The sequence below is a fragment of the Nomia melanderi genome, chromosome 8 (genome assembly GCF_051020985.1).
Source record: "Nomia melanderi isolate GNS246 chromosome 8, iyNomMela1, whole genome shotgun sequence".
Lineage (NCBI taxonomy): Eukaryota > Metazoa > Arthropoda > Insecta > Hymenoptera > Halictidae > Nomia > Nomia melanderi.
The window spans coordinates 17,390,377-17,412,611 of NC_135006.1; the positions used below are offsets into that span (position 1 = coordinate 17,390,377).

Genomic DNA, 22,235 nt, shown 5'->3' on the forward strand with positions numbered 1-22,235 from the left:
TCTCGCCGGCGCGTGCGCGGGAGTGCCAATCAGAAAAGGTAGGATAAAGAGTGCTTTATTAATTATGTATTTTTTATTTAACATCAAAAGTAATGACACTTGGGTTGGACAATGTCTCTCGTTTTTGTTTCTTCCTTAATATATTTCACGTGTGAAAACAGAACTTACAGAATAATCAATATGAAAGTAATCGTCAATCAGAAGAGATAGTTGGTAGAGCGGTGTACACGTCCTCCCTTCGAATCATCATCATCATCATCATCATCATCATCATCATCATCATATCATCATCGTCATCATCGTCATCATCATCATCACCCTCATCATCATCACCATCATAATCATCATCATCATCCTCCCTGCCCTCTCTTTTGTATTCCCATCTCTCCTTATACTCTGAGCGTGTTGAAACGTGTGTCTCTAATGTCGCGCGTGTTCTCTCGGCGCGTGTCTGTGTGTGTATCCGTGTACGTGTGTTGAACGTGTTGTATTCGCATGCGGCGCTAAAAACGTAGAACAGAAAAAAGTGTGTACAGGGTGTGCCCGCCGTGTGTACACGAGAGGCGGTTCCTCTCGGAGCCGGGCAGCTAATTTCCGCCCCCGTCAGCTTGGGTCACCGGTCGGTCACGTCACGCGCGCGATCTGTTTGTCCGTCTTCAATTATTTAAAATATGTACAATATTAATAAAACATCATTCATTTTTTTCCAGATCTCCCCTCCTCTCCCCGTTTCCTCGATCAACACGTTAATCATTCAATGATTCATCATGGCGTGCGTGCGTGGCGGGCTGTGCAGGGGCGACCTCCCCACGCGCCGTTGACACACCGTGCGCGAAGACGCAATCCTCCCTCGATCCCGCGTTCATTCCCTCTTCCTTTCCTCCGCGTTCTCCGGCGTCCATCTTGTCGCAACCGACGCGCCCGATCGCGCCGATCGAACAGAAGAATCTCCAGTCCGCGTTCTCCACCGGCCATCTTGTCGCAACCGACGTGCCCGATCGCGCCGATCGAACACGAGGACCTCCGGTTCGCGTTCTCCAAGCGCGTTCCGTCGCCCTTACGCTCACCCTTAACCGTCAACCCTCTCTCCCGAGAACGTTTCCTCGTTTTCTCCTCTGGTCTCGCGATCGTTACCGGGCGTCGTTCGTCGACTCGCCTCGAGGACGCTCCCGGGGGAACGGGAGTCGAATCCGCGCGACCGGGCACGCCGGGCGACGCGGATCGGAACGAGGAGTCCCGGAGCAGGACAGAGAATGCGACGGTCTCGCGAGGAAGGGGATTCGTCTGGGCTCCTCTAAGCGTGACTCGACGGATGCCGAACGGATGTTCGTCTCGAAGGTGAACGGGTCGACGTGTCGCGGGTCGCGAGCGAAATCGCTGGCCGTCTGCAAGGAACAGAAGGTGAACCGACGAAGAACGACCAAGAAAAGAAAATGGAAACGGATCGGTCGCGCGGCACGGAAAAGCAAAAGCGGATTTTCTCGTCGGTGTCCCGCTCACAGTCCGCCGCAGAACTCTCTTTCCTCTTTCCTCTCTTTATGGTCTTAGACCGGAATTTCCCTCTCGCCCCTCTAACCTTCATTCTCTCTCTCTCTCTCTTTCTCTCCCTTTCTCACCTCATTCTCTCACTCGTTTACTCTCCGTTTGCTCCGTCCCTTTCACTCTTCGTCTCTCTTTCTCACTTTCACTCTTCATCTTTTGCTCTCGTTCACTCGTCTTTCTCTCCCTCTCCCTCCCTCTCTCTCTCTCTCTCTCTTTCTCTCTCTCTCTCTCTCGTCGTCGTCTCGTACTTCACACACCGTCTTTCCTTTGTTCGCTTATACGTACTTTGTTTTTTGTTTTTTTTTTCTTCAACAACACGATCTAGACTAAACCATATATAATAATTACATCTAATAATATCTTATTGTAACATGTATTATATTATTATTAATTATTATTATTATATTATTAATGTTTAAATTATTAGCCTAAAGTAAAGAGGCGCACGACGGCAAAGCATGTTTTTTTTTTTTGGGCTCCTACGCCCCCCGGGCACGGAACACCCTGTCGACAAACCACGGATCCTCGAGATCCCTGGATTCGGCTCCCCGCGGCGCGGCGAGCCCTGTTTTCTCCTCTCTTTTATTTTCTTTTCTTTTCCTTTGCTCCTCTGCGTCACCTCGAACACTCCGTGTAACCCTATCACCCTCCCCCCTCTACCGTCGATTCTCCGCGAAACCGTTCGGTTCTCCAGCCGCCTCGAGCACCGTCCGCAATCGTCCTGTCCTCGACACACGGGGATCTACCGAAGGCGATTCTACATGTCCGTGAATATCCTTTTCGACTCTTCCTCCCTTCCTCTCTTTTCCTCGTACGAGTTTCTTTGTTTCGTTGTGACAGGAATCGAACGTCGCGCTGCCTCCGGAAGAGACTCACGGGAACGGCTCAACGCGTCGAACAGTCGAATGAAACTCCTCGACACTATACGAAATGAACCCTCGACCTCTCGCCTTGGAATAACTCGTAAAGTTTTAAACGGGATCTCAGAAATATAAACTCCTATATTTGTGAATTCGAAGTATTCACCTGTTATATTCCAGGCAAGAGTATACATGGATACTATTGCCTGTTTAATCAGTTCACAGTAAAGTAGTTGATTGTAATTGAAAAGTAAATGCAAGGGGTTGAAGTCGATTAAGTTCCAATTGAAATGGTTCGTTTCATATTCGTTTCATTTTCATTCTGCAAGTTTGCCGAATGTCACTGTTACATCATGTTCTACATGGAAAATGTGTCGATTATCGGAGAATCGTTTAATCGAACGAATCAAGGTAATTATCGCAACGCGTTAACGCGGTTCGTCATGAGGCAACTTTCTCGAAGGATCAGCGGCAACGATCGTTCTTCCTCCTCGATCGACGTCGCGCGTTTCCCTCGGAAGGGAATTCGAGCGGACTCGATTCGCGGGCAAGAATGGTTTGTTTCTTCATTGGGAATGATTATCGTCCGGTCTCCGTGTCTCTCCTCGGGGCGGTGTCTAGTCCGGGTCTGAAGTTCAACGAGCAACGCGACGGTTCACTGCTGTGGCAAGCTGTTTCCTGTGTCTTACGTATTCGTGTGTCTCATCTGTCGCCCCGCTCAGAAGCGGGGCCAGTTCTGAGCGTTAAAACCGGTTGGATTCGAAACGATCCGCGTGTCTCGAATCGAAGAACGATCGCGTCTACCAGGCGACCAACGAGTTCCACAGCATCTCGGGAAGAAAATTTTCGTGGAAATAGAATTTACAAGCTTGCGTCTCGTCGCTGGAATCGCCGATCCAATTAAGTTCGTGTTTCCTTAGGCAAATTGCAGCGCGTAGATTGAAACTGATTTCGAACATTTGATAATTCCTTAGGAAACTTTCCAAGTATCTCAACGATCGCGAAGGTTTCGTTAGAATTCTCGCGCGATCAACGCAATCACCGATCTAAGTTGGTATTTCCTTATGCAAATTGCAGCGCGTAGATTGAAACTGATTCGGAACACTTGATAATTCCTTAGGAAACTTTACAAGAATCTTTGCAACGATCGCGAAGGTTTCGTTAGAATTTTCGCGCGATCAACGCTGGAATCACCGATCTAAGTTGATATTTCCCTATGCAAATTGCAGCGCGTAGATTGAAACTGATTCGGAACATTTGATAATTCCTTAGGAAACTTGCCAAGTATCTCAACGATCGCGAAGGTTACGTCAACGAATGAAAGGTTTCGTTAGAATTCTCGCGCGATCAACGCTGGAATCACCGATCCAATTAAGTTCGTGCTTTCTTATGCAGATTGCAGAACGTAGATAAACTGATTTCGAACAAACATTTGATAATTCCTTATGAATATTTGCAACGATCGCGAAGAAAGAAATATCGAGTAGTTCCGATTCCTCCGTCAGCCCCAGCGTGGAAGGTCTAATCCCGAGAAACCGCGCGAGCACTGTCGGTCACCGGATATTCAGCTGCGATCGTTTCTTCAGCCGTGCCAACCGAATCGCTGCTCCGGCGACGGATTCGCGTCTCGATCGCGGTCCAGCCGGCCGCGCGCACAACGGGAAAAAGCTTGATCGGAACGGCTGGACCGCCGGGAGACGTGCAGCCGATCCCGATTCCTCGGCGCTGATGTCGAGAGGTTTCGGCGGGAACGGCGATGGCGGAGAACACAGTGACGCGTGCACGGCACCTGAAGAACACCTCGATTATTGAACACTTAGGGTAGTTTTCGAGCCAGGGTACTTCGCCGGGCGAAGCGTGTTCTCGTCTGACACCTAGAATCAGTGGCTCCCAAACGGCGCACCTAACCAAGGTGTAATAATTAGGAAACGCGAGGAAAACGATCTCGAAGCAGCGAACGAAGGGGTTGGAAAACGCGAGAATTTCTGTGCAGCCTACTGGCTGAAGCAACGAATCGCTAGAATGCGGCGATGATCGGTGAATCGGAATCGGGATTAACCCTTTGAACTCTGCCTCCAATATCGCAGCAGTTATAATATTGAATATTTCAATGAATCTTAAATGAATCTTAATTGATCCTCCAAGCATCCGAATTTTGTACGGAAAATAAAAGTTACATTTCTCGTTTTAGGAATACTATAAAAATTAGTTGCCGATTACAAAGCAACCTGGAACGCAAGGGTTGAACTTTAATTACCATCGAAAACTAGTTCCTCGATTCGTCGAGATTCGAGCAGAACCGATCAGCGGAATCTTTATGAAAACGTCGCGAAGTGCGCCGCGAAAGTTCGGGGACCACTGCAAGATCGTCGACGTTCGTTGACCACGGTAGCTAATCGCGGGGGACAGCGAGTCGTCTCGAGGATGTCGTTTCGCCGGGCCGAATCAGGTGAAAGACGAGGGTTCCGTCGGCGAGTATCGTTACTCGTGTGCGCCACCGTACCGGGAGTGTCTCCGCTCGAGAGGATGCGGCGCTGCGTAGCGAACGGTGGCTGGCGCGCGCGGGAAGCAGCCGCGGGGAAGCAAGCGCGACGGCGAAACGCGGCGACGCGCGTCCTATTCGCGAAAGAAAGACGGGGCTAAAGGGCGAATCGGAGAATTGTCGACGAAGGTGCGTGTCGCGCGTCCGGAGAAGCTCGAAACGAGAGCCGAACTCGTTCGACGGCACGCCTCGGATCGTACCGGGCCGAAATGTCGCGTGGCAGCCATTTTGTTTTACTCTTAAGTCACCGTTTTCCTCTCTCCTTGGCCCTCCGGCACACACTGTTCCTCACTCTCTCTCCGTTCTGTTCTGTTCTGTTCTCTCTCTGTTTTTGTCGATTCCTTTCGCTCGCCTCCGACGAATCGTCCGTTGTTGGAATCCGTCGCTTCCGAGACGAGGGAACGAAAGCAAAACGAAACAAGAGAGACGAGAAATAAAAGATCGGGAGAACGGAGAACGAAAAATGAAAGAACGAATTCCCCGATGGGGCGTCGCGTCGACACCGACGACACACATGCATACATACACACGACAGACCGCGGGTTGGTGGTACAGGGCGTTCTGCGTTCGGGGGTCCAATGAATTTATAGCGAGCTGTCCCGCTGGCGTTTTTTTTTCTCTCTTTAAACCTATGACAAAACTAAGAGAATGAATTTATACCTTTTTTTCCTTTACTTTTGTTACATTTTTTTGTCTTTTGTCGTAGTTTCTCGCCTAAGTAAGAATTGTTCTTTTCATTCGCATCGCTCCTCTCTCTTCGCTCTTGCTGTACTGTGTATATATGTGTCTGTGTGTATGTCTCTGTGTGTGTGTGGTAGATTTGTTCTCACGGTTTTCGTCTCTGGCTGCACTGTATCTCTCCTCCTCTCCGCTCGGGTATCCTCTTCGTCATCCTTTCCGCCTGTTTTCTTTTGCCTGTGCTCTCCCTACTTCGTTACCATTCTCTACTAGCGATTGGTTGTATAATCCTGTTACCGCGACTATCGTAGCGTCCTCGCCGCTGGAAAGCCACAAGCTGGTTCCCAAGCCGGGCGCGGTTTACTTCTTAAACTTCTCGTATCTCTATTTGTTTTTTTTTCTTTTATCATTTTTGTTTAGCTCGTTTACTTAGTTATTCTCTCTTATATTTTTTTGTCGGTTTTCTCTCGCTTTCTTTTAATCAATAACATTTTCATAATTCATCTGTCTCGGTTCTCGGGCCCGCGGCGGCCGGGTTCGGTCCCGTCGATCGCCCGAACGCGGCCGCGTCGCGCGATTAAACAACATACTCCCAACTGTGCCGGCCTCTGTCCGCCCGTCAGTCCTCTCCGTGTCCCGGTCGATCGGCTTCGGACAGTCGCCGTGTCCGTTCTCCTCGCCCCTGCACCTTCGGACTCGCATCGTCTCCGTCCGTACTCGATCCTAGCTCACCCTCTCCCACTCATCGTCGTCATCCAATCATTTCCCTCGATGCGATCCGGCTCCGAGACTGCGTCGACCCGACGATCTTCTAGCTCGTCTAAATCGATCAACCCCTCTGCGTACTCCACGATAGTCCTGTTTCTTCATCGTCTCTTCGTCTCTCCTCGAATCTCCTCCGGTCTCGTCCGTCGCGGAACCTGTAGGGCGTGCCGATCCAGCGTACTGACGCGTCTCCATCGATTCCCGAGTTAAGTCAAGTGTGTCTAATCGAGATCGCTCGCGCCGCGAGACTTGATCGGCGATCTCTCCTCCTCCTTCGTCGTTGAATGCTTGAACGGGGATGCCTATGAATATATTTCTCGATATCACAAGACGTCTACCTAACGCGCCACGGATCCTAGTTTAACCCACTGAACTCCGCCTCTCGCCCCCACACCCCGTCTCGTCGACCTAACTCCCATCATACGGACGTGCGCGTAATCCGTCGACCCCGGTCTCTCCGTCGCCCGCGTTCCCCCGAGGGGTGGAGGTCTCCCCGAATCCGTTCGATGAATCCTTCTTCTCGTTTAGGCCCTGCAACAGACTCCCCGCGAATCGTCCGGCTTCGTGTGTCCTCCCGAAACAATCCGATGGCAGCACCTAGAACCTCGGCGGCTCTACCCGGAAAACTAAATTGATGCGCTCCCGACGACGTTGCTCGTAGAACCCCTGAATAACGTCTCTCCCTCTCCTCGTCGATCCACTTCGATGTTTCACGAACGACGCCCGTTGTGTGTTTTTCTTGTTTTCTCGTTTTTTTTTTTGGTACTCACTCCCTCCTCCTCCTTTTCTCCTCTCTTCTCCGTTTGTTTTTTTTTTCTTTTGCTTTTTGTGAATGATACACCGGCACACGCGCGTGCAAGCGACTCGCAGAGTCAGAACGACGATCATCTCTCATTCCTCGCAGTGTTTACCCTCTCGACTTCGGCTTCTTCTTCTGTATTACAGTGTTCCTCTTTCTATTGTTTCTTTTTGTACTTGTCACCGTCTCGCTGTCCGGAGACCGACTGCAAGACACGCCATTCCGCTCGTTCACTCTCCGTTCCCTCTTCGATCGAAGAATATCTCTAGCCTCTAACTCTCGTTCGACTCCATCGAACGTCCCTCGTCCCTTGAATATGCATACGGACTCCGTATATCTTCATTCCCTTCGAACATACACGTGTTGCGTCGTGTCCCGCGGTGTTCGCGACAGTACGGATGTAGACCCGGATAGCACGCCCCATGGTGAAATGTGTTCCTCTCGTTCCGTCCGTTGTTTCCCCGTCGTTTACGAACCGTGAGCGATTTATCCTCGTTTCCCCCTTCGCGTTACCGTCGTCTATTCGCCTTCTACCTCGTTCAGCTTATTTTTTTTTGTACGTTTTTCTCTGTTTTTTTTTTCGTTTTTGGTAGTTTTTTTTTTTTCTTTTGTTCGATCGTTACACTGTTCTTACCTTTTTTTTTACCTTCGTTACTAGTTTGCTTAATCGTTTTTACTGGTTTTCTTTTTTCGTTTTTTTAGCTTGGTTTTAGTTCACGTTGTATATCTGCGTGGGTATGCGTCTCACATTCTCTCTCGTCATCATTCTCTCTGCAATCTCTCGCTCTTACTCTTGCGCGCGCGCTCTGCGTGTATGATTAATTCTCCGTTTTGCGTCTAGTAGTAAGTTTCTTGCTCGAGCCAGCCACCCGGATTCCGGCGGAGGTAGAATCGTCTCGTCTCGTCGTAGATGAAGATGGCGAACATGAAGGGGAGGGCGGGCAGCCACCAGACGAATCTGGAAAACAATGGAAATCGATCGTCAAGGGAAATTTATCGGTAGAAATATCCGCCGTTGATCTTGTTGGGAATAGAGATTAATTCGGATCTATAGAAATCTACTAGATACAAGGGAAATTAGTTGGAAAGACGCATGAATTAATTTTATCTTTGACGTTGGTCTTGTTGGGAATAGAGATCGATTCGGAACTATAGAAATATGTTATTAGAATTTTATCTTGAAAAATGTTTAATATACTTCATGATTAAACTAGATGCTTCGAAGATGTTTTATATGGCGGTAAAGAAGAGGTTACACGACTTACTTGAGAGGGAACATGCGGAGACCTTTGTCCATGCCGGGCGTGTAGCTTAGGAACGCGGCGAGGGCGGTCTCGAACACCAGACCGAAGTTCAGGGCCCAGTTTTTCATTCCCTGGTGGAAGATGGAGTTACGTCGCGTCTTACATACGATCAAGTCGGCCCACTGTACGATTACGATCGAGACGAAGAAGGCCGTGTGGCAGGTGAACTCCAGCGTCTTGCGATCCCTGTATGTCTGCACGAATTTCAGAAACAACCGTCAGCGTCGTCGTGACTTTTCATTATACGATTACGGTATCGGTTACTTCGACACTTTGACTGCCAAGACACTCGTCGAAACTCGTATGCAGTCGAAGCAGTTCTCTTAACCAGTCAACTGTGGAATTTAGTTGGAAAAACGTCTCCTTCGTAGAGTATATTTTAACACTAGAACCACCGAGCATTTAATACGATTAATGTGCAATTCCTATTAGATTGTAACAACAGATTATTTTCAGTTTCTTCGGGCATTCATTATAGTACTCAAATGAAACTATTTATTTTCAAAATCATTTCGAATATTCAATGCTTCGAAGATATCAATAACTGCTAAACAAAAAAATCCTTTGTAACACTAACTTTACTTTCCTTCTTGCATCTTAAACGTTTGATAAGTCAGCAAAATGAATGTTCAAGTTAAGGAAAATAGTGTCCAAATTCGGGAGACGTGGCAGTCAAAGTGTTAATGTTTCCAGTTACAAATCATAGGCAGACTCTAAGATATTCCTTTCCTTCGATTAATACGAACCGAATAATATTCGAATCGATTAGCGAGCGAAGCAAACGAACTTCGTTCATTCGGGAAAAAAGTCGCTCACCCATTCCTGTCCGTAGCTGTCGCGGAGATCATTGATAGCCTTGGAGTCCCACATTTTTCGGATACCGAAAAGATGCAGAGGCAGGAACCCGTTCTCAGCCATGATCACAAAGTACACGAAGAAACCGGCGGCCGCTTGGATCATACCGATCTGACCGTACGCCATCGAAATAAGCCTAGACATAGAGAACCGTGTTAAGCATAGCTCAGCGACGTCCAACGAGGCACTGCAATTAGTATCCAACCACCAAAGAACTTCACCGAAAAGGAACTTACAAAACAACCCAACCAAAAGACAGAAAAAAAGAGTAATTCCTCCAATCAATAAAAAAAAGAAGCAATAGTTTGTACATATAAAACTAGTACAAAGGACAATCAACGAAAGGAACAATTGTTCGAAGGATTAAAAACAGTTCCAAAGGAAACACTCGAAACTTAAAGGACAATCCGGTCGAGGAGGAAGAAGTTCGTTGGAGATTGAACGAAGCACTCGTGTACGTTGGTACCAGTTAAGTTCGCTCCTAATTTGCCTAAGGTGGTGTTAATATGGAAGCCGTAGTCCGGATTAATTGCGAATTACTTACCGGATCGGATACGCAGTTAACGATCGGTCTTTCGCGCTCAGGCATGCCAACACAGAAGCACGAGGCACAAGACAGACGTGGCGGCCGCCGAGCCTCACGGTGCACAGGCAACAGAGCTTTCGGCATGCAAGCTCCCCGTCGAACCGTGAGACGAGGCGGCACCGACTCGAACAGAGAAGCAGGCCAGCTGTTTGCAAACAACGTGAAATGGTAAGTTTCTCGGGAGCTGACGGCGCAACGGATCGCGCCGATCGATCGAGAGGTCCTCGAGATTAACGTTTCTTCATTGTTCGACCATAGCTCGAAGTGGACGAGGGAAGACTCTAGTTTCGAAGCTCTTAAATAAGTCGTTCGATTTTAAAACTGTTTTTCATTGGAAGAGTTGGGATCTCTAAAAGATTCTGCAGTTTCATGCAAATATAGTTCCCGAGAAACATCTGGCAGGATTCATAGAAATAACTATGTAACAGTTCGCAAAGGAATTCTCGTGCCTTTTCGAAAGATCGGTAGCTTCGATGCTTCGCTAGAATCTTCCACTTCGATGATCAAAACAAAAGAGCAGAAAGAGTAGCTTTCTGTTGCTGGTCGAAAGGCAATCCGATTGAATTAGGGACGTCGATCGCGGATCCGGCGGGATCAGCTCTCCGAGCGGCCGCGATCATGCGAGCGGCCGCGTGTCGTCGATCAAATCAGCTCGCGGGGTCGGTTAGATCGGATCAACCACAATCTGCAGCGGAAAGACAGAATTCTCGACGGATCAGACGAGAGGGATGAAACAAGATATGGAGACGGGCGGAGAAAAACAAACATGGCGCCGGCTGTCGGCCGGCCGCTTCGTGCCCGACAAGATGGCGGGTCGAGCGTGCGGAGCGTGTCGGTTCTCAGCGACCGACGGTATTTCGGCTCGTCTGTCGTGGTTAATCGATGGGTTAATCGATCGGTTAATTGCTGAAACGTTGCTCAGGCCGTGCATGGTCTCGGGTTTGTACAAGCTTGCTCCGTTTTGCTGTTACTTTCGTTTATTTTTTCGTGTTGCGTTCTTTTTTTTCTCTTTTTTTTTCATCTAACGAGCCTCTAATCCAACGTGTGTTACTTCGAACCCGAGGGTAATTGCTACCTTGCCGTTCACCCGTTCCTCGCATACGCATTACCTTCGGTGTTTAAAGCGGGTTAATCGTCGCGCGCACGGAGACCGTGTTCAAGCTGATCACGAGATGATGTCGTTAGAGGCCTGGCGATATAAGAGTGGCCGGCGACTCCTTGACCTTGTTGGAGGACTGAATTCGGCGGCCAGACGAAGTGGAAATGATTCCGTGGACACGTGACCTCGGGAACGATCGTTTAACGAGATAAGAGCACCGAGATCTTAACTGTTCGAAGATCGTTCAATTGTTCATGAACGTCGTCAACGCTAGAGCTCTGAATCGTTGAGTTGCTTTAATCAAATTTGAAGAAATATCCTCCGCTAGTTTTCACAATTTATGAACAAGTCAGTGATTGCTCTAGCGTTGATACGATAGCGTGTTGCTGGAAAGTTCCCGTTCCCCGTTTCGTGACTGGACTTGCATGTTCCACGTGAATTGACGTTTGTAGGTTATTTACGGAAATAATGTAAATTAAATGCAAATTTACGAGAAGCTTACAGATATTTTTAGGCTCCCCGGTGTTCCATTTATCGGCGGATCGTCGAGTAAAAGGATCTAGCTCGTTAAATCTGCGTTCACGTGGTCACGTTTATAGAATCGTTTACCATTCCTCTCGCCCCTGAATCGGCGTTCCAACGGTCACGGAGCGAACGGACGCTCCGTATACGTTAGTCGTCGCGCGAGAGATTTTCTATGTGAAGCATTCGGCATTCCCAACAACGTCACTCTCCTATGAGGTTACTTGCTGTGCTATTTCTAAATCAACTATGGGTTATCCTGGAGTCGTGTTACACCGACTCCGTAGATCGTAGAGTGTCAACCGAGACTTTCGTGAACTTTTCATCGCGTCGTCCCGTATCGAAAACGACAAATCTCTCACACGCGCGATACCTCGGCTCGCTGGAAAGTCAACTGCCATTTTTTTTTTTATTCTATCGTGTTATACCGGTCGAATGCCTATTCGTTTCTACTTGTTCTTTTGCTTTGCTTTTTTTTCTATCCAGCGATTCGTTCGCGTCGAATTTCGAGTCGTTCGTCGACGAGTTCCGGCGGACGACTGAAGCGAATTGTTCAATTTTTGTTTCGTTTCTACGTATACATTCTTTTCCTCTTTTTTATTTTTCATCGTTTCGGCTAGAAGTACTCGAAGTGCAGATGAAAGTGCGCACAATTAGAACGATCAAAAAAAGACACTTTCGTAGTCGCGTGCATGAAAAGAAAAACAAATGTCAAGCGAAGTATAACCAACGAACAACGAGAGAGATCTGTATGTTCCAGTATGTAAAGAAAACAAACGTATACACGGCTCGGACATCAGTAGACACTCTGTTTCTTTTTTTTTCTTTTTTTTTCAATACATTTCTCGTGTAACAACCAGTGTGCGCATACATATGCGTGTACGACATACATATGCTCAGGTTGGGTGTGCGGTCGGGTGGCCAAACTTGAAATTAACGAAATTAATTATATATTCAATAAATCGGAAGAATTATGTTTCTGTAGCAAGTTCAACGTTCCTAATTCACGCATAAAGTAACATCCAAGTTTATTCCATTCAAACTACCCAAAGAATCTCGATTCAAAAATCCGAGTAGAACACTCGGTTCAAATATTCCCAAACGAAACAACTCAAAATTTCACCGCGAAGTTAACACTTTCTCGTTTCGTCGAAAGCCACACAATTCCATCTGTTTAAAGTATCTTGTGTCAATCTATGCATTATTTCAAATTTACAGCGAAACCAACAGTCTTACCGAGAATGTAACAAGGGAACCGTGTTTGTTCACGGTATTGTTACTTTCTCTTAGAATCGTTCGACCGATCGCGTCTTGTCAGTGGACGAAACGTCCCGTCGAAAGCCGAGGAAAGTGTTAACCGGGAAGCTCTATGCGTTTGGCCGCCCGCGTTACGTGTGTATGCGTGTGTGTCTGTGTTCGTGTCGCTGTCTGTGTTTGTATTTTGGAGTCTGAGGAGCTGGTTTCTCTGGTGGGTAGTTGGGAGACCCACCTTCGGTTGACAAGATTGTCTCTGTAAGGATCGCGGGGCTGCCGTTTCATAATGTCCGACTCCGGTGCCTCGTAAGCTAGCGAGATGGCCGGCACCTGCCATCCACCATTGATTAGAATGTGTGCCAAGCACCCCGTACACCGTACAAGTATATATAGATACATACGTTATACATGTAGGCATATTTACAATTAGGATTGTCCTCGTGTACAAGACATCATGTGATTGTACACGGGCGGTAGCGAGAGAGACAAAAAGGGGACGCGTCGTGAGACCGTCGCGCACGGTCCATGTAAAACGCATCTTGCTCGGCCGCCGCGGAGAAAGAGCTTCCTTTTTCCTTCTCGAATGATCTTTTGCTAACGGAATTCAAGTGCCCCTTCAAGGTTTGATCTACTAAATAGTTGTATGCAACGTATTTATAAGAGAAACTTCATTAGCAAACATAGTTCGTCATTGTTTGAGCCTTCCTCGAGAGCCCCTTCTTTAATAAAAGAGAATTATGACCAAATTTCGAAGCAGATTCAGTGTAATTCCATTTGAAATTTGAAATTTTGATTGGCAGTGGTATAAAGATTATTTGTTTCATCCTTGTTACTTGTTTCCCGAGTAAAATCGCGTATTTCGCAGCGAAGCGGTCAAGCGGCAAGATGGCCGCTGCTAGTCCGACAAAATGGCGGGAAGCAGGCTCGAGAGACCTCGACTGACCGAAATATGTTCGTCGCGACCGTGTCAACGAGAATGGGCGATCGATTTTATCCTCTTTCTCCGTTGCCGCCTTCCCTTCACTCCCAGTTCCTTCGGGTGACAGCACTGTCATAGTGAGAACCGAAAAAATGGCGGTACGCCGTGCAGCGTGCTCTCTGCTGGTTACTGGTGACGTCGGTCCCTCTGTTCGCATCGAGAAATTGGACGTTTCGAGCTCGGAATAGTAGAATGTCACGGTAGTTTCGTGAATACTTGAAGTTCAATGACTTTTCATTGCGGAAATCCGATAAATACGATGCTGATCGCGGATAAATTTTGGAAAGATCGTCGGCGTCAGAGGGACCAGTCGCCAGAGACGACGTCAAGTCGTCCGTACGGCGTCGAAAGCGGCCACACAAAGGACCACCACCAATATGCGTCCCCTTGCCACCGCTTTTTAGCCATCGCCAGATGATTAGCCTCAATTGCTCCGTTGCATTAGCCAATGCTCGACGATGTTCCTCGGTCGGATCGTTCGCGACCCACGGAGGCATCGCGGCGAGGACGGGTCGCCGAGCATTTCAAGACTTCGCTTTACTTCGTGCAGTCTGGATACCATTGAAGCATCATTTCTGTTAGTATTGTTAAGCGGTCGTCCACTGATGCACCGGGAAACATGCCGCTCGAAACTGATCTTCTCGGAAATCCTCGTCTGTCGAGCGAGCCAGTTCATTCGCCATTTTCCCTTTGGTCTACTCGTTGAAAATGGCGACGGATACTGGAGCACAACGACGAGGGGAATGTTCGGTGAAACGTTTGAGCCGACGGACGCGTTGTTGCTCTATCGATTTGTCATTGTTGGCGCATTTCCTTCGATGCTGAACGTTCGGTCGAAGCACATGCTTCGCCGTTGCATCAGGTGGACGCAGGAAACCTTAAGGTGCTTGTACACATCACGATTCATCGTTGCAGTTGCGCAACTCTCTGCAAGACTATCGGTTCGATCGTGTTTTGACCGCAGCACGGCTTTGTCGTGAGTTATTGTATTCTCAACTTGAACTGTGTTATACAGTTTGAAAGAGTAGAATTAGGAGTTGTAAAATTTCTACGGAGAGATCCAATATCATTTCTCTCCCGAAGAGAGAAGAAAAATCGGAAACGGATGAGATCACAATTGCTAGAAAATATTCTCTTAATATCCTCACGTGCTCCAAATAATTCAAGCCTAGGGACAAGCTTCGAATAACCGTTAACTATCGGTTCTTCTAACAAGAACTTGGGAAACGACGAATCGTAACGTGTACTGGCCCTTTTACACCTCCCATAACAATATGCACAAACTGAGATCCATAGTCCCATTCGATTTCCCGCGTTAGCAATTAGACAAAACTTGTCTCGGACAGGGAACAAGAAGTACAGAGTCGAAGAGAGAAAGATAGAGAGAAAGAGAGAGAGAGAGAGATAGAGAGAGAAAGAGAAAAAGAAGGATAGAGAAAGTGAGAGAGAGAGAAAAGTGAAATATAGAGATCGTTCGTATCGCTTGGTCGCTTCGGTACCCGTTAAGAAAGCTGCCAGTTCGCAGAGGTGGTAGAAGGCAGCGGCGGTAGGCAGCGCATTACAGAATAAAATCGTGACAGGACTGTAAAGAATGAAGAGAGAACGAGAGAAAGAAAAAAAGAAACTGCGAAGAGGTGGCGTTCGCCACGCCTAAAAAGATTCGTGAGAAAGGTGCCAAGACAGTTTCAATCTCCCTTCAGCGGCCACAAACATGTAGACACGGTTGCACACGGCGCGTACATGTTTGTCCTCGGGCGGTGGATGTGTCGTGGCGATATAAGTGACAGAAACGCAAAACTATATATAGTAAGTATAGAGGTAGAACAGTACGTAAAAACGGTAACAGTATAAATATTACGTAAGGTAGCAGCGACAGCTGTGACGATAGTATGATGTAAAGAGGAGAGAAAACAAGAGTATAGATAGAACAGGGTAGTAGTAAAAGTTCATTGCTAATAGTAATAATAATGTAACGATATAAAATGCTGGCATTGTGGTCGTGACGGCGTAACAATAGTAAAAAGAGAATGAAAACGACAGGGTGGTGATGATGTAAAGTCGCAAACAACGATAAAAAAAGGGTGAAACGGTGGCGAAGAGTGAGGGGTGTGGAGAGCATGGGGCTGGATCGTTTCGATGAGAATACGGAGTCTGTCGCTGGTGATTCACTGGTGAACTATGTTGGACCATGAATCGGTACCGATTACTATAACGGCTAGGACCATAGTAGTAAGTACACAGTAATAGTAATCAATATGGTTTTACGAACAGTATAAATATATGTAAACACACGACTATCGGCAACTATGTATACAATATGTACAGAACTGAATCGGAACTCGACTAGAAAAGCGAGATTCGTCGACGAGGCGACTTGCAGTCGACTCTGCTCTAACGGTGACGGTGTTAATTTAGAGATACGAAGATTAAGTGCGAAAGAAAAACGTATTGTTACTTGTACGAGGAAAATAATAAGATTTGTAGTTTAGATGAATTAGAGAATCAAACTCTTTCCTATATTTGATGTTTATTCTACTGTAATTGTAAAGGTTGTTTTGATATTTAGATGTTACAGTAGTTTTGACAGTAGCGTTGAAATGCGGAAAATGAATTTTCCAGTTTGAGTAACGGTATTAAGGACCGAACAGTCGCGCCGTCGACGAAACTCGAGGTCTACCAGTTGAACTATTAAACTTGAGCAAAGACACCATTCTCCGTGGAGCAAGAACAAAACGTCGAGCTATTCTGCATCGTCTGGTTCTTCTACGAACGTCCTTGCTTGTGTTTATATCTCTTTCCTTCGTGTGAACACTGTCGAATATCGGGGTCGTTTTATGCTGTGTGTGTGTCAAAACGGGCGGTTCAGGGAATACGATGGCGTGGGTTGCGGAAAGAAGAGGCTTTTCTTCGTCGAGAGATCCCCAAAAGTCGAGCAACCCGTGATCGTTGAGGTTCACCGAACTTTTTCTGGGAGAGACGGCTGAATCGTTCGACCAAGAAGAAGATTCAGAAGAATAAAGGAGAGAATGTATCAGCGGAAGATCTGTAGAGTAAACGAAAAGTGCAAAAATTCTCGAGTAGCTGAGCGGCGACGAGATTTCGCGTGGTCAGGCAGCCAAAATTACGGCGTGGAGAGAGAGAGAGAGAAAGAGAGAAAAAGAGAGAGCGAGAATAGAAAAAGTAAAGAAAAGGATGTAAGTGAGAGTCAAGAAACAAAGAAAGAATCGGAGCGAAAGCTCTGCCGAGATGGGAAAGAAAGAGAAGTTTCGTGAGAACGGTGCTACCGACGCCCGACAAGATGGCGCCTGCAACGGGAGCCCCGCAAGATGGCGTCTCCCGATCTCCGAAACGGACGAGCTGCGTTTGAGAATTCGGCGTCCAGAAAAAACGGTGAGATGCGTGATAAAGAACGGGTGTCGATACGCAGCACTCGAATGCTCGCTTATGCGATCAGCGATTAGAGTTTGCGGGGCGAAAGGAGGCTCGCAGAGTGCGGTGAACAAAACATAACAAGATGGCCGACGCCGCTACGGCGACGGCACGTATACGAGAGTCGGAAATTACAATCGCTGAAGTACTCAACTCCCTTGTCCAATTGTGTCGATCGACGTCAGGCTGAGGTGTACCATTTCCAGAAAAAAAAGAGAGCGAGAGAGAGAGAGAGAGAGAGAGAGACAGAAGGAAAGAGAGAAAGTTTGGCAAAGCTTGGTTTAAACGGGGCGGTAAAAATATTTGAAAACAAAGGGCGGGAGATTATAGAAAGAAAGTAGAGACAGTGAGAAAGAGAAGAAAGAAAGAGATACTTGAGAGACTTGATCGGCTTACCTTTAGCGTCAACGAAACAACACTAATTAGAAGCGAGGATCATCGTCATGGAAGCGATCGCTTGACTGGCAATTCGTTTTTGAGGAAACGGAAAACCTTCGAGTGACAGAGAGGGGAGAGAAAGATAGAAATAAAGAAACTGCGATTGATCGACCCGCGGTCCGTCGAAAGTCGAGCTAGAAAATTCGAAGCGGTCTCTGAAAGTCAAAAATCTCAACCATCTTTTAACCGATCCTCGAGATATTAATTGCGAGATATTAAAAAGCTAAATAATCCGAGCAGCAATCACTTTCGAGAGACAATGTTGAAGATCTTTAATATCGCGTCGATAGAAATCGTGTCAGATAAGATAGCGAATCCGAGTGAAAGAAAAATCGAATTTAACGGCGATCATCGTCGGTACTGATTAATCAAACGCCGCCGCAATAGAATTGTTTATCGAACGGACAGCAGGCGAGCAATCGCGTCACTGATCGGGATACGATCGAGTGTCGACCGGACTCTCCGGTTTCTAGAGAAAATAGAGACGGATAGAGAGAGATAGATAGAAAGAGAGAGAGAGAGAGAGATAGAGAGAGATATTTAAAGGTTCAGATAATAAAGCTGCAGTGTATACCAAAATTCACCAAAAAAAATGTTCCCCGAAGAAAGTGTGTTATACCTGGCGTGCACCATTCCGGTTACCTTATCCGGGTTAGATTTCGTACACCGATCATATAAATATATATAATAAATATATATGTAGCGTGTCCTTCGACCGAGGCTTTCGGAACAAATTAAAACCCAGCCTCCGATATATGCTTAGCGTCTGAACAAACTCGACAAAGCAAGAAAAAACAGAGAAAAAAAATAAAACGATACGGAAGAGAGAAAAGTGAAAGAAATAGAGCTGTACAACATGTTTCCGCTCGTCGAAGCTCGAGCTCTGAAGCTTTCAGCTTAAAGGAACAAGAACAAACGAAAAAAAGAAAAATAGAAAGAGAAAACAGAGAAAAGATATCGTGTGTCTTGAACGAGATATCGAAACAAAAGGAGAAGACAGACAGACAGGAGAACAGGAAAAAAAACATGGCGTTCGCTTCACGATAACTGTGTTTGGTCGTTCCCATTCGATTACTAGCAATCATTAGCAAACAGAACAACCCCGCGGACGGGGGGCGGTTTTGCGGGGATTTTCGGGGGACGAAAAAACAACGCGGAACACCATCACAACAAACTTTCCACAGAACAGAGAACGAGAATTCGATGGGCAAACAAAGTATGAAAAAAAGAGACAATGAAAAAAAAAAACAGACAAAAACTCGGAACAAGAATTTGATATTCCGTGGACAGACCGATCAGGCTAGGGGTTAATTTGCACATCGAACGTGTTTCGGAACGTGTGTATCGTCGCCCCGCCAATGGCGACCAGGGCGGGGAACAGACGTATGCGTTACAGGAGAAAAAGAGAAAACGTGTCGCGAGACTTGTGTTTTTTTTCTCGATGGTACGACGAGTATAACCGTCGTACGAGACAGAACGAAACTAGCTACTACAATAACCATAGGAGTAAGTAAAGAAGTGTAACGACCAATAGACAGGTAAAGGAGAGGAGCGATCGCGACTCTGCGACCTGGTCCACGGAGCTGGCGACATTGTCCACTTAACCTCTTATAGAAACAGAAAAATTCATCATTCAATTAATTCATAGAAAAATCCCAGATTCTCCGATTGAAATTCTAGATTCGATTCTACATGGACATTGGAATTTATCAAATTCAGTGTTCAGATATCAAATTCTCGAGTTAAATCGATCATTTTCGTAGGTTCCAGCGGACGATCGACCAGCTCCGAGGATCAGACAAGGTCAATGGTCACGCGATTACTCTTTCAGGCCATAAAGTATATATCTCGTGTAGTTTTGTCAAGGCTCGTTTATGTTTGTTGATGTGTTACCTTTCGTTAACTAGCTTGTCAGTGAACGGGTTTCGTGGATGTCGCTTCATAATATCGCTCTCTGCCTCCTCGTAGGCAAGTGAGATGGCTGGCACCTGACGTCACATTATCAACAAGCTCAGTAACAAAACGCCAACAGAGTTAGATCAATGAATATTGTTCGGTGACCTTTTTTTCGGGGACGGGGTACGGGACATGGGCAAGGATGCCGATCGTTTCGCCGCGAGGATCGAGGTCCCCGATCCGGAGGACCAGTCGCCCGCCATCTTGGCGGCGACGGTCGGCATCCTTGCGGCTCTGTGTATCATCGTGATGAAAAAACGTAGGGGGTGGTAAGCAAAAAACAAAACTGAGGCAACTGAGTCGATCGGGTGGACGATGATGGGGAGGGATCCTGTGGGATTTCCCGGGATTCTCGAGGCGTGTCGACCGCCGACGATTAATCGCTATCGTGACGCTTCCGTGGAAGCTCCCTGTCACAGCTGAAAAAGACATTTTTGCGCGAGGATCTTGTTTCTTCAGGTACGGTTCCGTTTGAACGTGATCAATCGAGTGAAGCTCGCGGCGAACGAACCAAGATCCTCATTTAATATATGATACGATTAATATTCCTTAGCAGGAACCCTGGAAGAAGGATCCAGAGATCAGAGTTAGATCCTTAGGGTCTACCAGCGCTGGTACTCGACAGATCTGGCCTACAGCGGTTACTGGAGCGTCTAGCCGGTTGTCTGATCTACCGGATCTAAGGAGAGAACACAAAGAAAGCTTTCGTATCGTATGGGGTCTGTTTTGCGCACAGGACCTTTCGTTGACGAGGTTGTCGAACATCGGGTCGCGGGGCTTTCTCTTCATGATGTCGGACTCGGCATGCTCGTACGCCAGGGATATAGCTGGTATCTGGTAATCATTATTCGAGAGGGTTCGTCATTACGCGCGAGACTCGGCCGGCGGTTATCCCATTCTCGCCGGGATCGGGGTACGCTAAGTTAGGCTGAAAAGGTTCAGTTCGCTTGCGAGGAATCGCAACGAATCCTCGACTGGTCTGACATTCCAGGACCCGGTCGAAGTGTCGTCGGATTCCTCGGGAGGTGATACGGGGTTGTTCGATCGTTTCCGAGCGGAAACGACCGAGAACGATGGATCAAGAGTCACACTCACCATGTCCGTTCCCAGATCGATGCACAGGATTGTGACAGTGCCGAGAGGTAAGGGGATATCGCAAAGGATGAACGCCAGGAAGGGTGAGATTTCGGGGATGTTCGAGGTCAGGGTGTACGCGATGGATTTCTTCAGGTTGTCGAAGATCAAGCGGCCCTCCTCGACGCCAGTCACGATCGATGCGAAGTTGTCGTCGAGCAGGATCATGTCGGCGGCCTGTTTCGACACGTCCGAGCCGGAGATACCCATGGCGACGCCGATGTCGGCCTTCTTCAGCGCGGGAGAGTCGTTCACACCATCACCTGGTCGAGGGAATTGTTATTTGTTTATTAATATCAACACTTAGCCAATGGGGAGATCTCCCACTTTTCACTTAGCAACGTATCGTCTTTTTCTGTAGATCTTTTCTTTTGTTATTTAGTAAGTCTTGCAGTGGCATATTTGCAATTCATCAAATACGGTTCTTGTTTTTACAAAACAGTTTCTAACTGAATTCACTGAATGAGTTCAATTGAAGATAACGGAGGAGGTTGTAGTCATAGTGTTAAGTGCAGACAATTATTCAAGGAAAAAGCTGTCCAAAGTAGATGAAAAAGTTGCTAGACCTTGAAGCTTGGTTCTCAAGAGAAATTTATGAACTTTGGTACACATTGAGACTATGAGGAAAATAAGTTTCATTCGACTTTGGTAGATGTTTGAATATTTATATGACAACGCACCAGTTACAGCGACGATAGCACCCATTCGCTGGCAGCCTTCGACGATGATGAGCTTCTGCTGTGGCGAGGTACGGGCGAACACAATTTCGGTGTGGTACCTGAGGATCTCGTCCAGTTGGTCGGAGTTCAGTTCCCTGAGTTCGGTTCCGTGGATGACGGCAGCCTTGGCCTCGCGAGGATTCACTTCGGACACGGGGATGTTCAGACGTTTGGCGATGTCCTCGACGGTTTCGTTACCTGCGATCACGCACGACTGTGTTACTCTTCGTTTAGTGCTTGGAAAAGCTAGCTCGTAGCTCAAGTAAGCTGAAGATCCAACTTTCGAGTGTCTTTTCATGGAAGTCAGGCATTGATTTGGGAGAAACGAGGATAGTAGCTAGCGAATCCTACAGTTAGGATACTACAGTACTGTCTTGAGAATTATACTATCATTTTGGAAACTATAATTATATATACTATAGAAACTAATTTCGCTTGGAAAACCACAGTCGAAGCAACAAACCTAGTCCCTCAATTTAAGAACTAGTTTCAGTCAACTGAAGGACCAACAAAAGAACTTGAGTCAGCTGTTAGCACTAGATTCAGGGACACATTCTGTCGTCCCTATAAGTCTACATGTTTCTTAATAAAATCGTCAACTTCCCAAATAATATTTCAAAGATTGCCTTACAATAAAGTGTACACATGGCGCAGATTTTAAAGAGAATTCAACAAGCATGTACGTTTACCCTTTAGAGTTCAACTGAAATTATTCTTTTATCAATTACGCTCCAGAGCAAAGATCATAGAATATACGTATAACTTTCTTTTCCT

General features: G+C 46.8%; 1 protein-coding gene across 9 annotated transcripts in view; it reads right to left on the reverse strand.

The window, feature by feature from the left end:
* Nucleotides 1-54: 54 nt before the first annotated feature.
* The window catches only part of Atpalpha (sodium/potassium-transporting ATPase subunit alpha), a 144,776-nt gene continuing 122,595 nt past the window's right edge, over nt 55-22,235 (reverse strand). For 7 of the 9 annotated variants that reach the window (XM_031969705.2, XM_031969706.2, XM_031969713.2 and 4 more), the window contains 6 exons: nt 21,423-21,659; nt 20,704-21,005; nt 19,546-19,640; nt 9,307-9,481; nt 8,452-8,684; nt 55-8,144 (listed from right to left, as the gene is read on the reverse strand). In XM_031969705.2, coding sequence (XP_031825565.1) covers nt 8,024-8,144; nt 8,452-8,684; nt 9,307-9,481; nt 19,546-19,640; nt 20,704-21,005; nt 21,423-21,659 — 1,163 coding nt within the window. In that variant the 3' untranslated portion in view covers nt 55-8,023. Of the gene's footprint in view, nt 8,145-8,451; nt 8,685-9,306; nt 9,482-13,041; nt 13,137-19,545; nt 19,641-20,347; nt 20,443-20,703; nt 21,006-21,422; nt 21,660-22,235 lie in introns of all 9 variants that reach the window. The other 2 variants (XM_031969711.2, XM_031969707.2) reach the window with 2 other exon arrangements.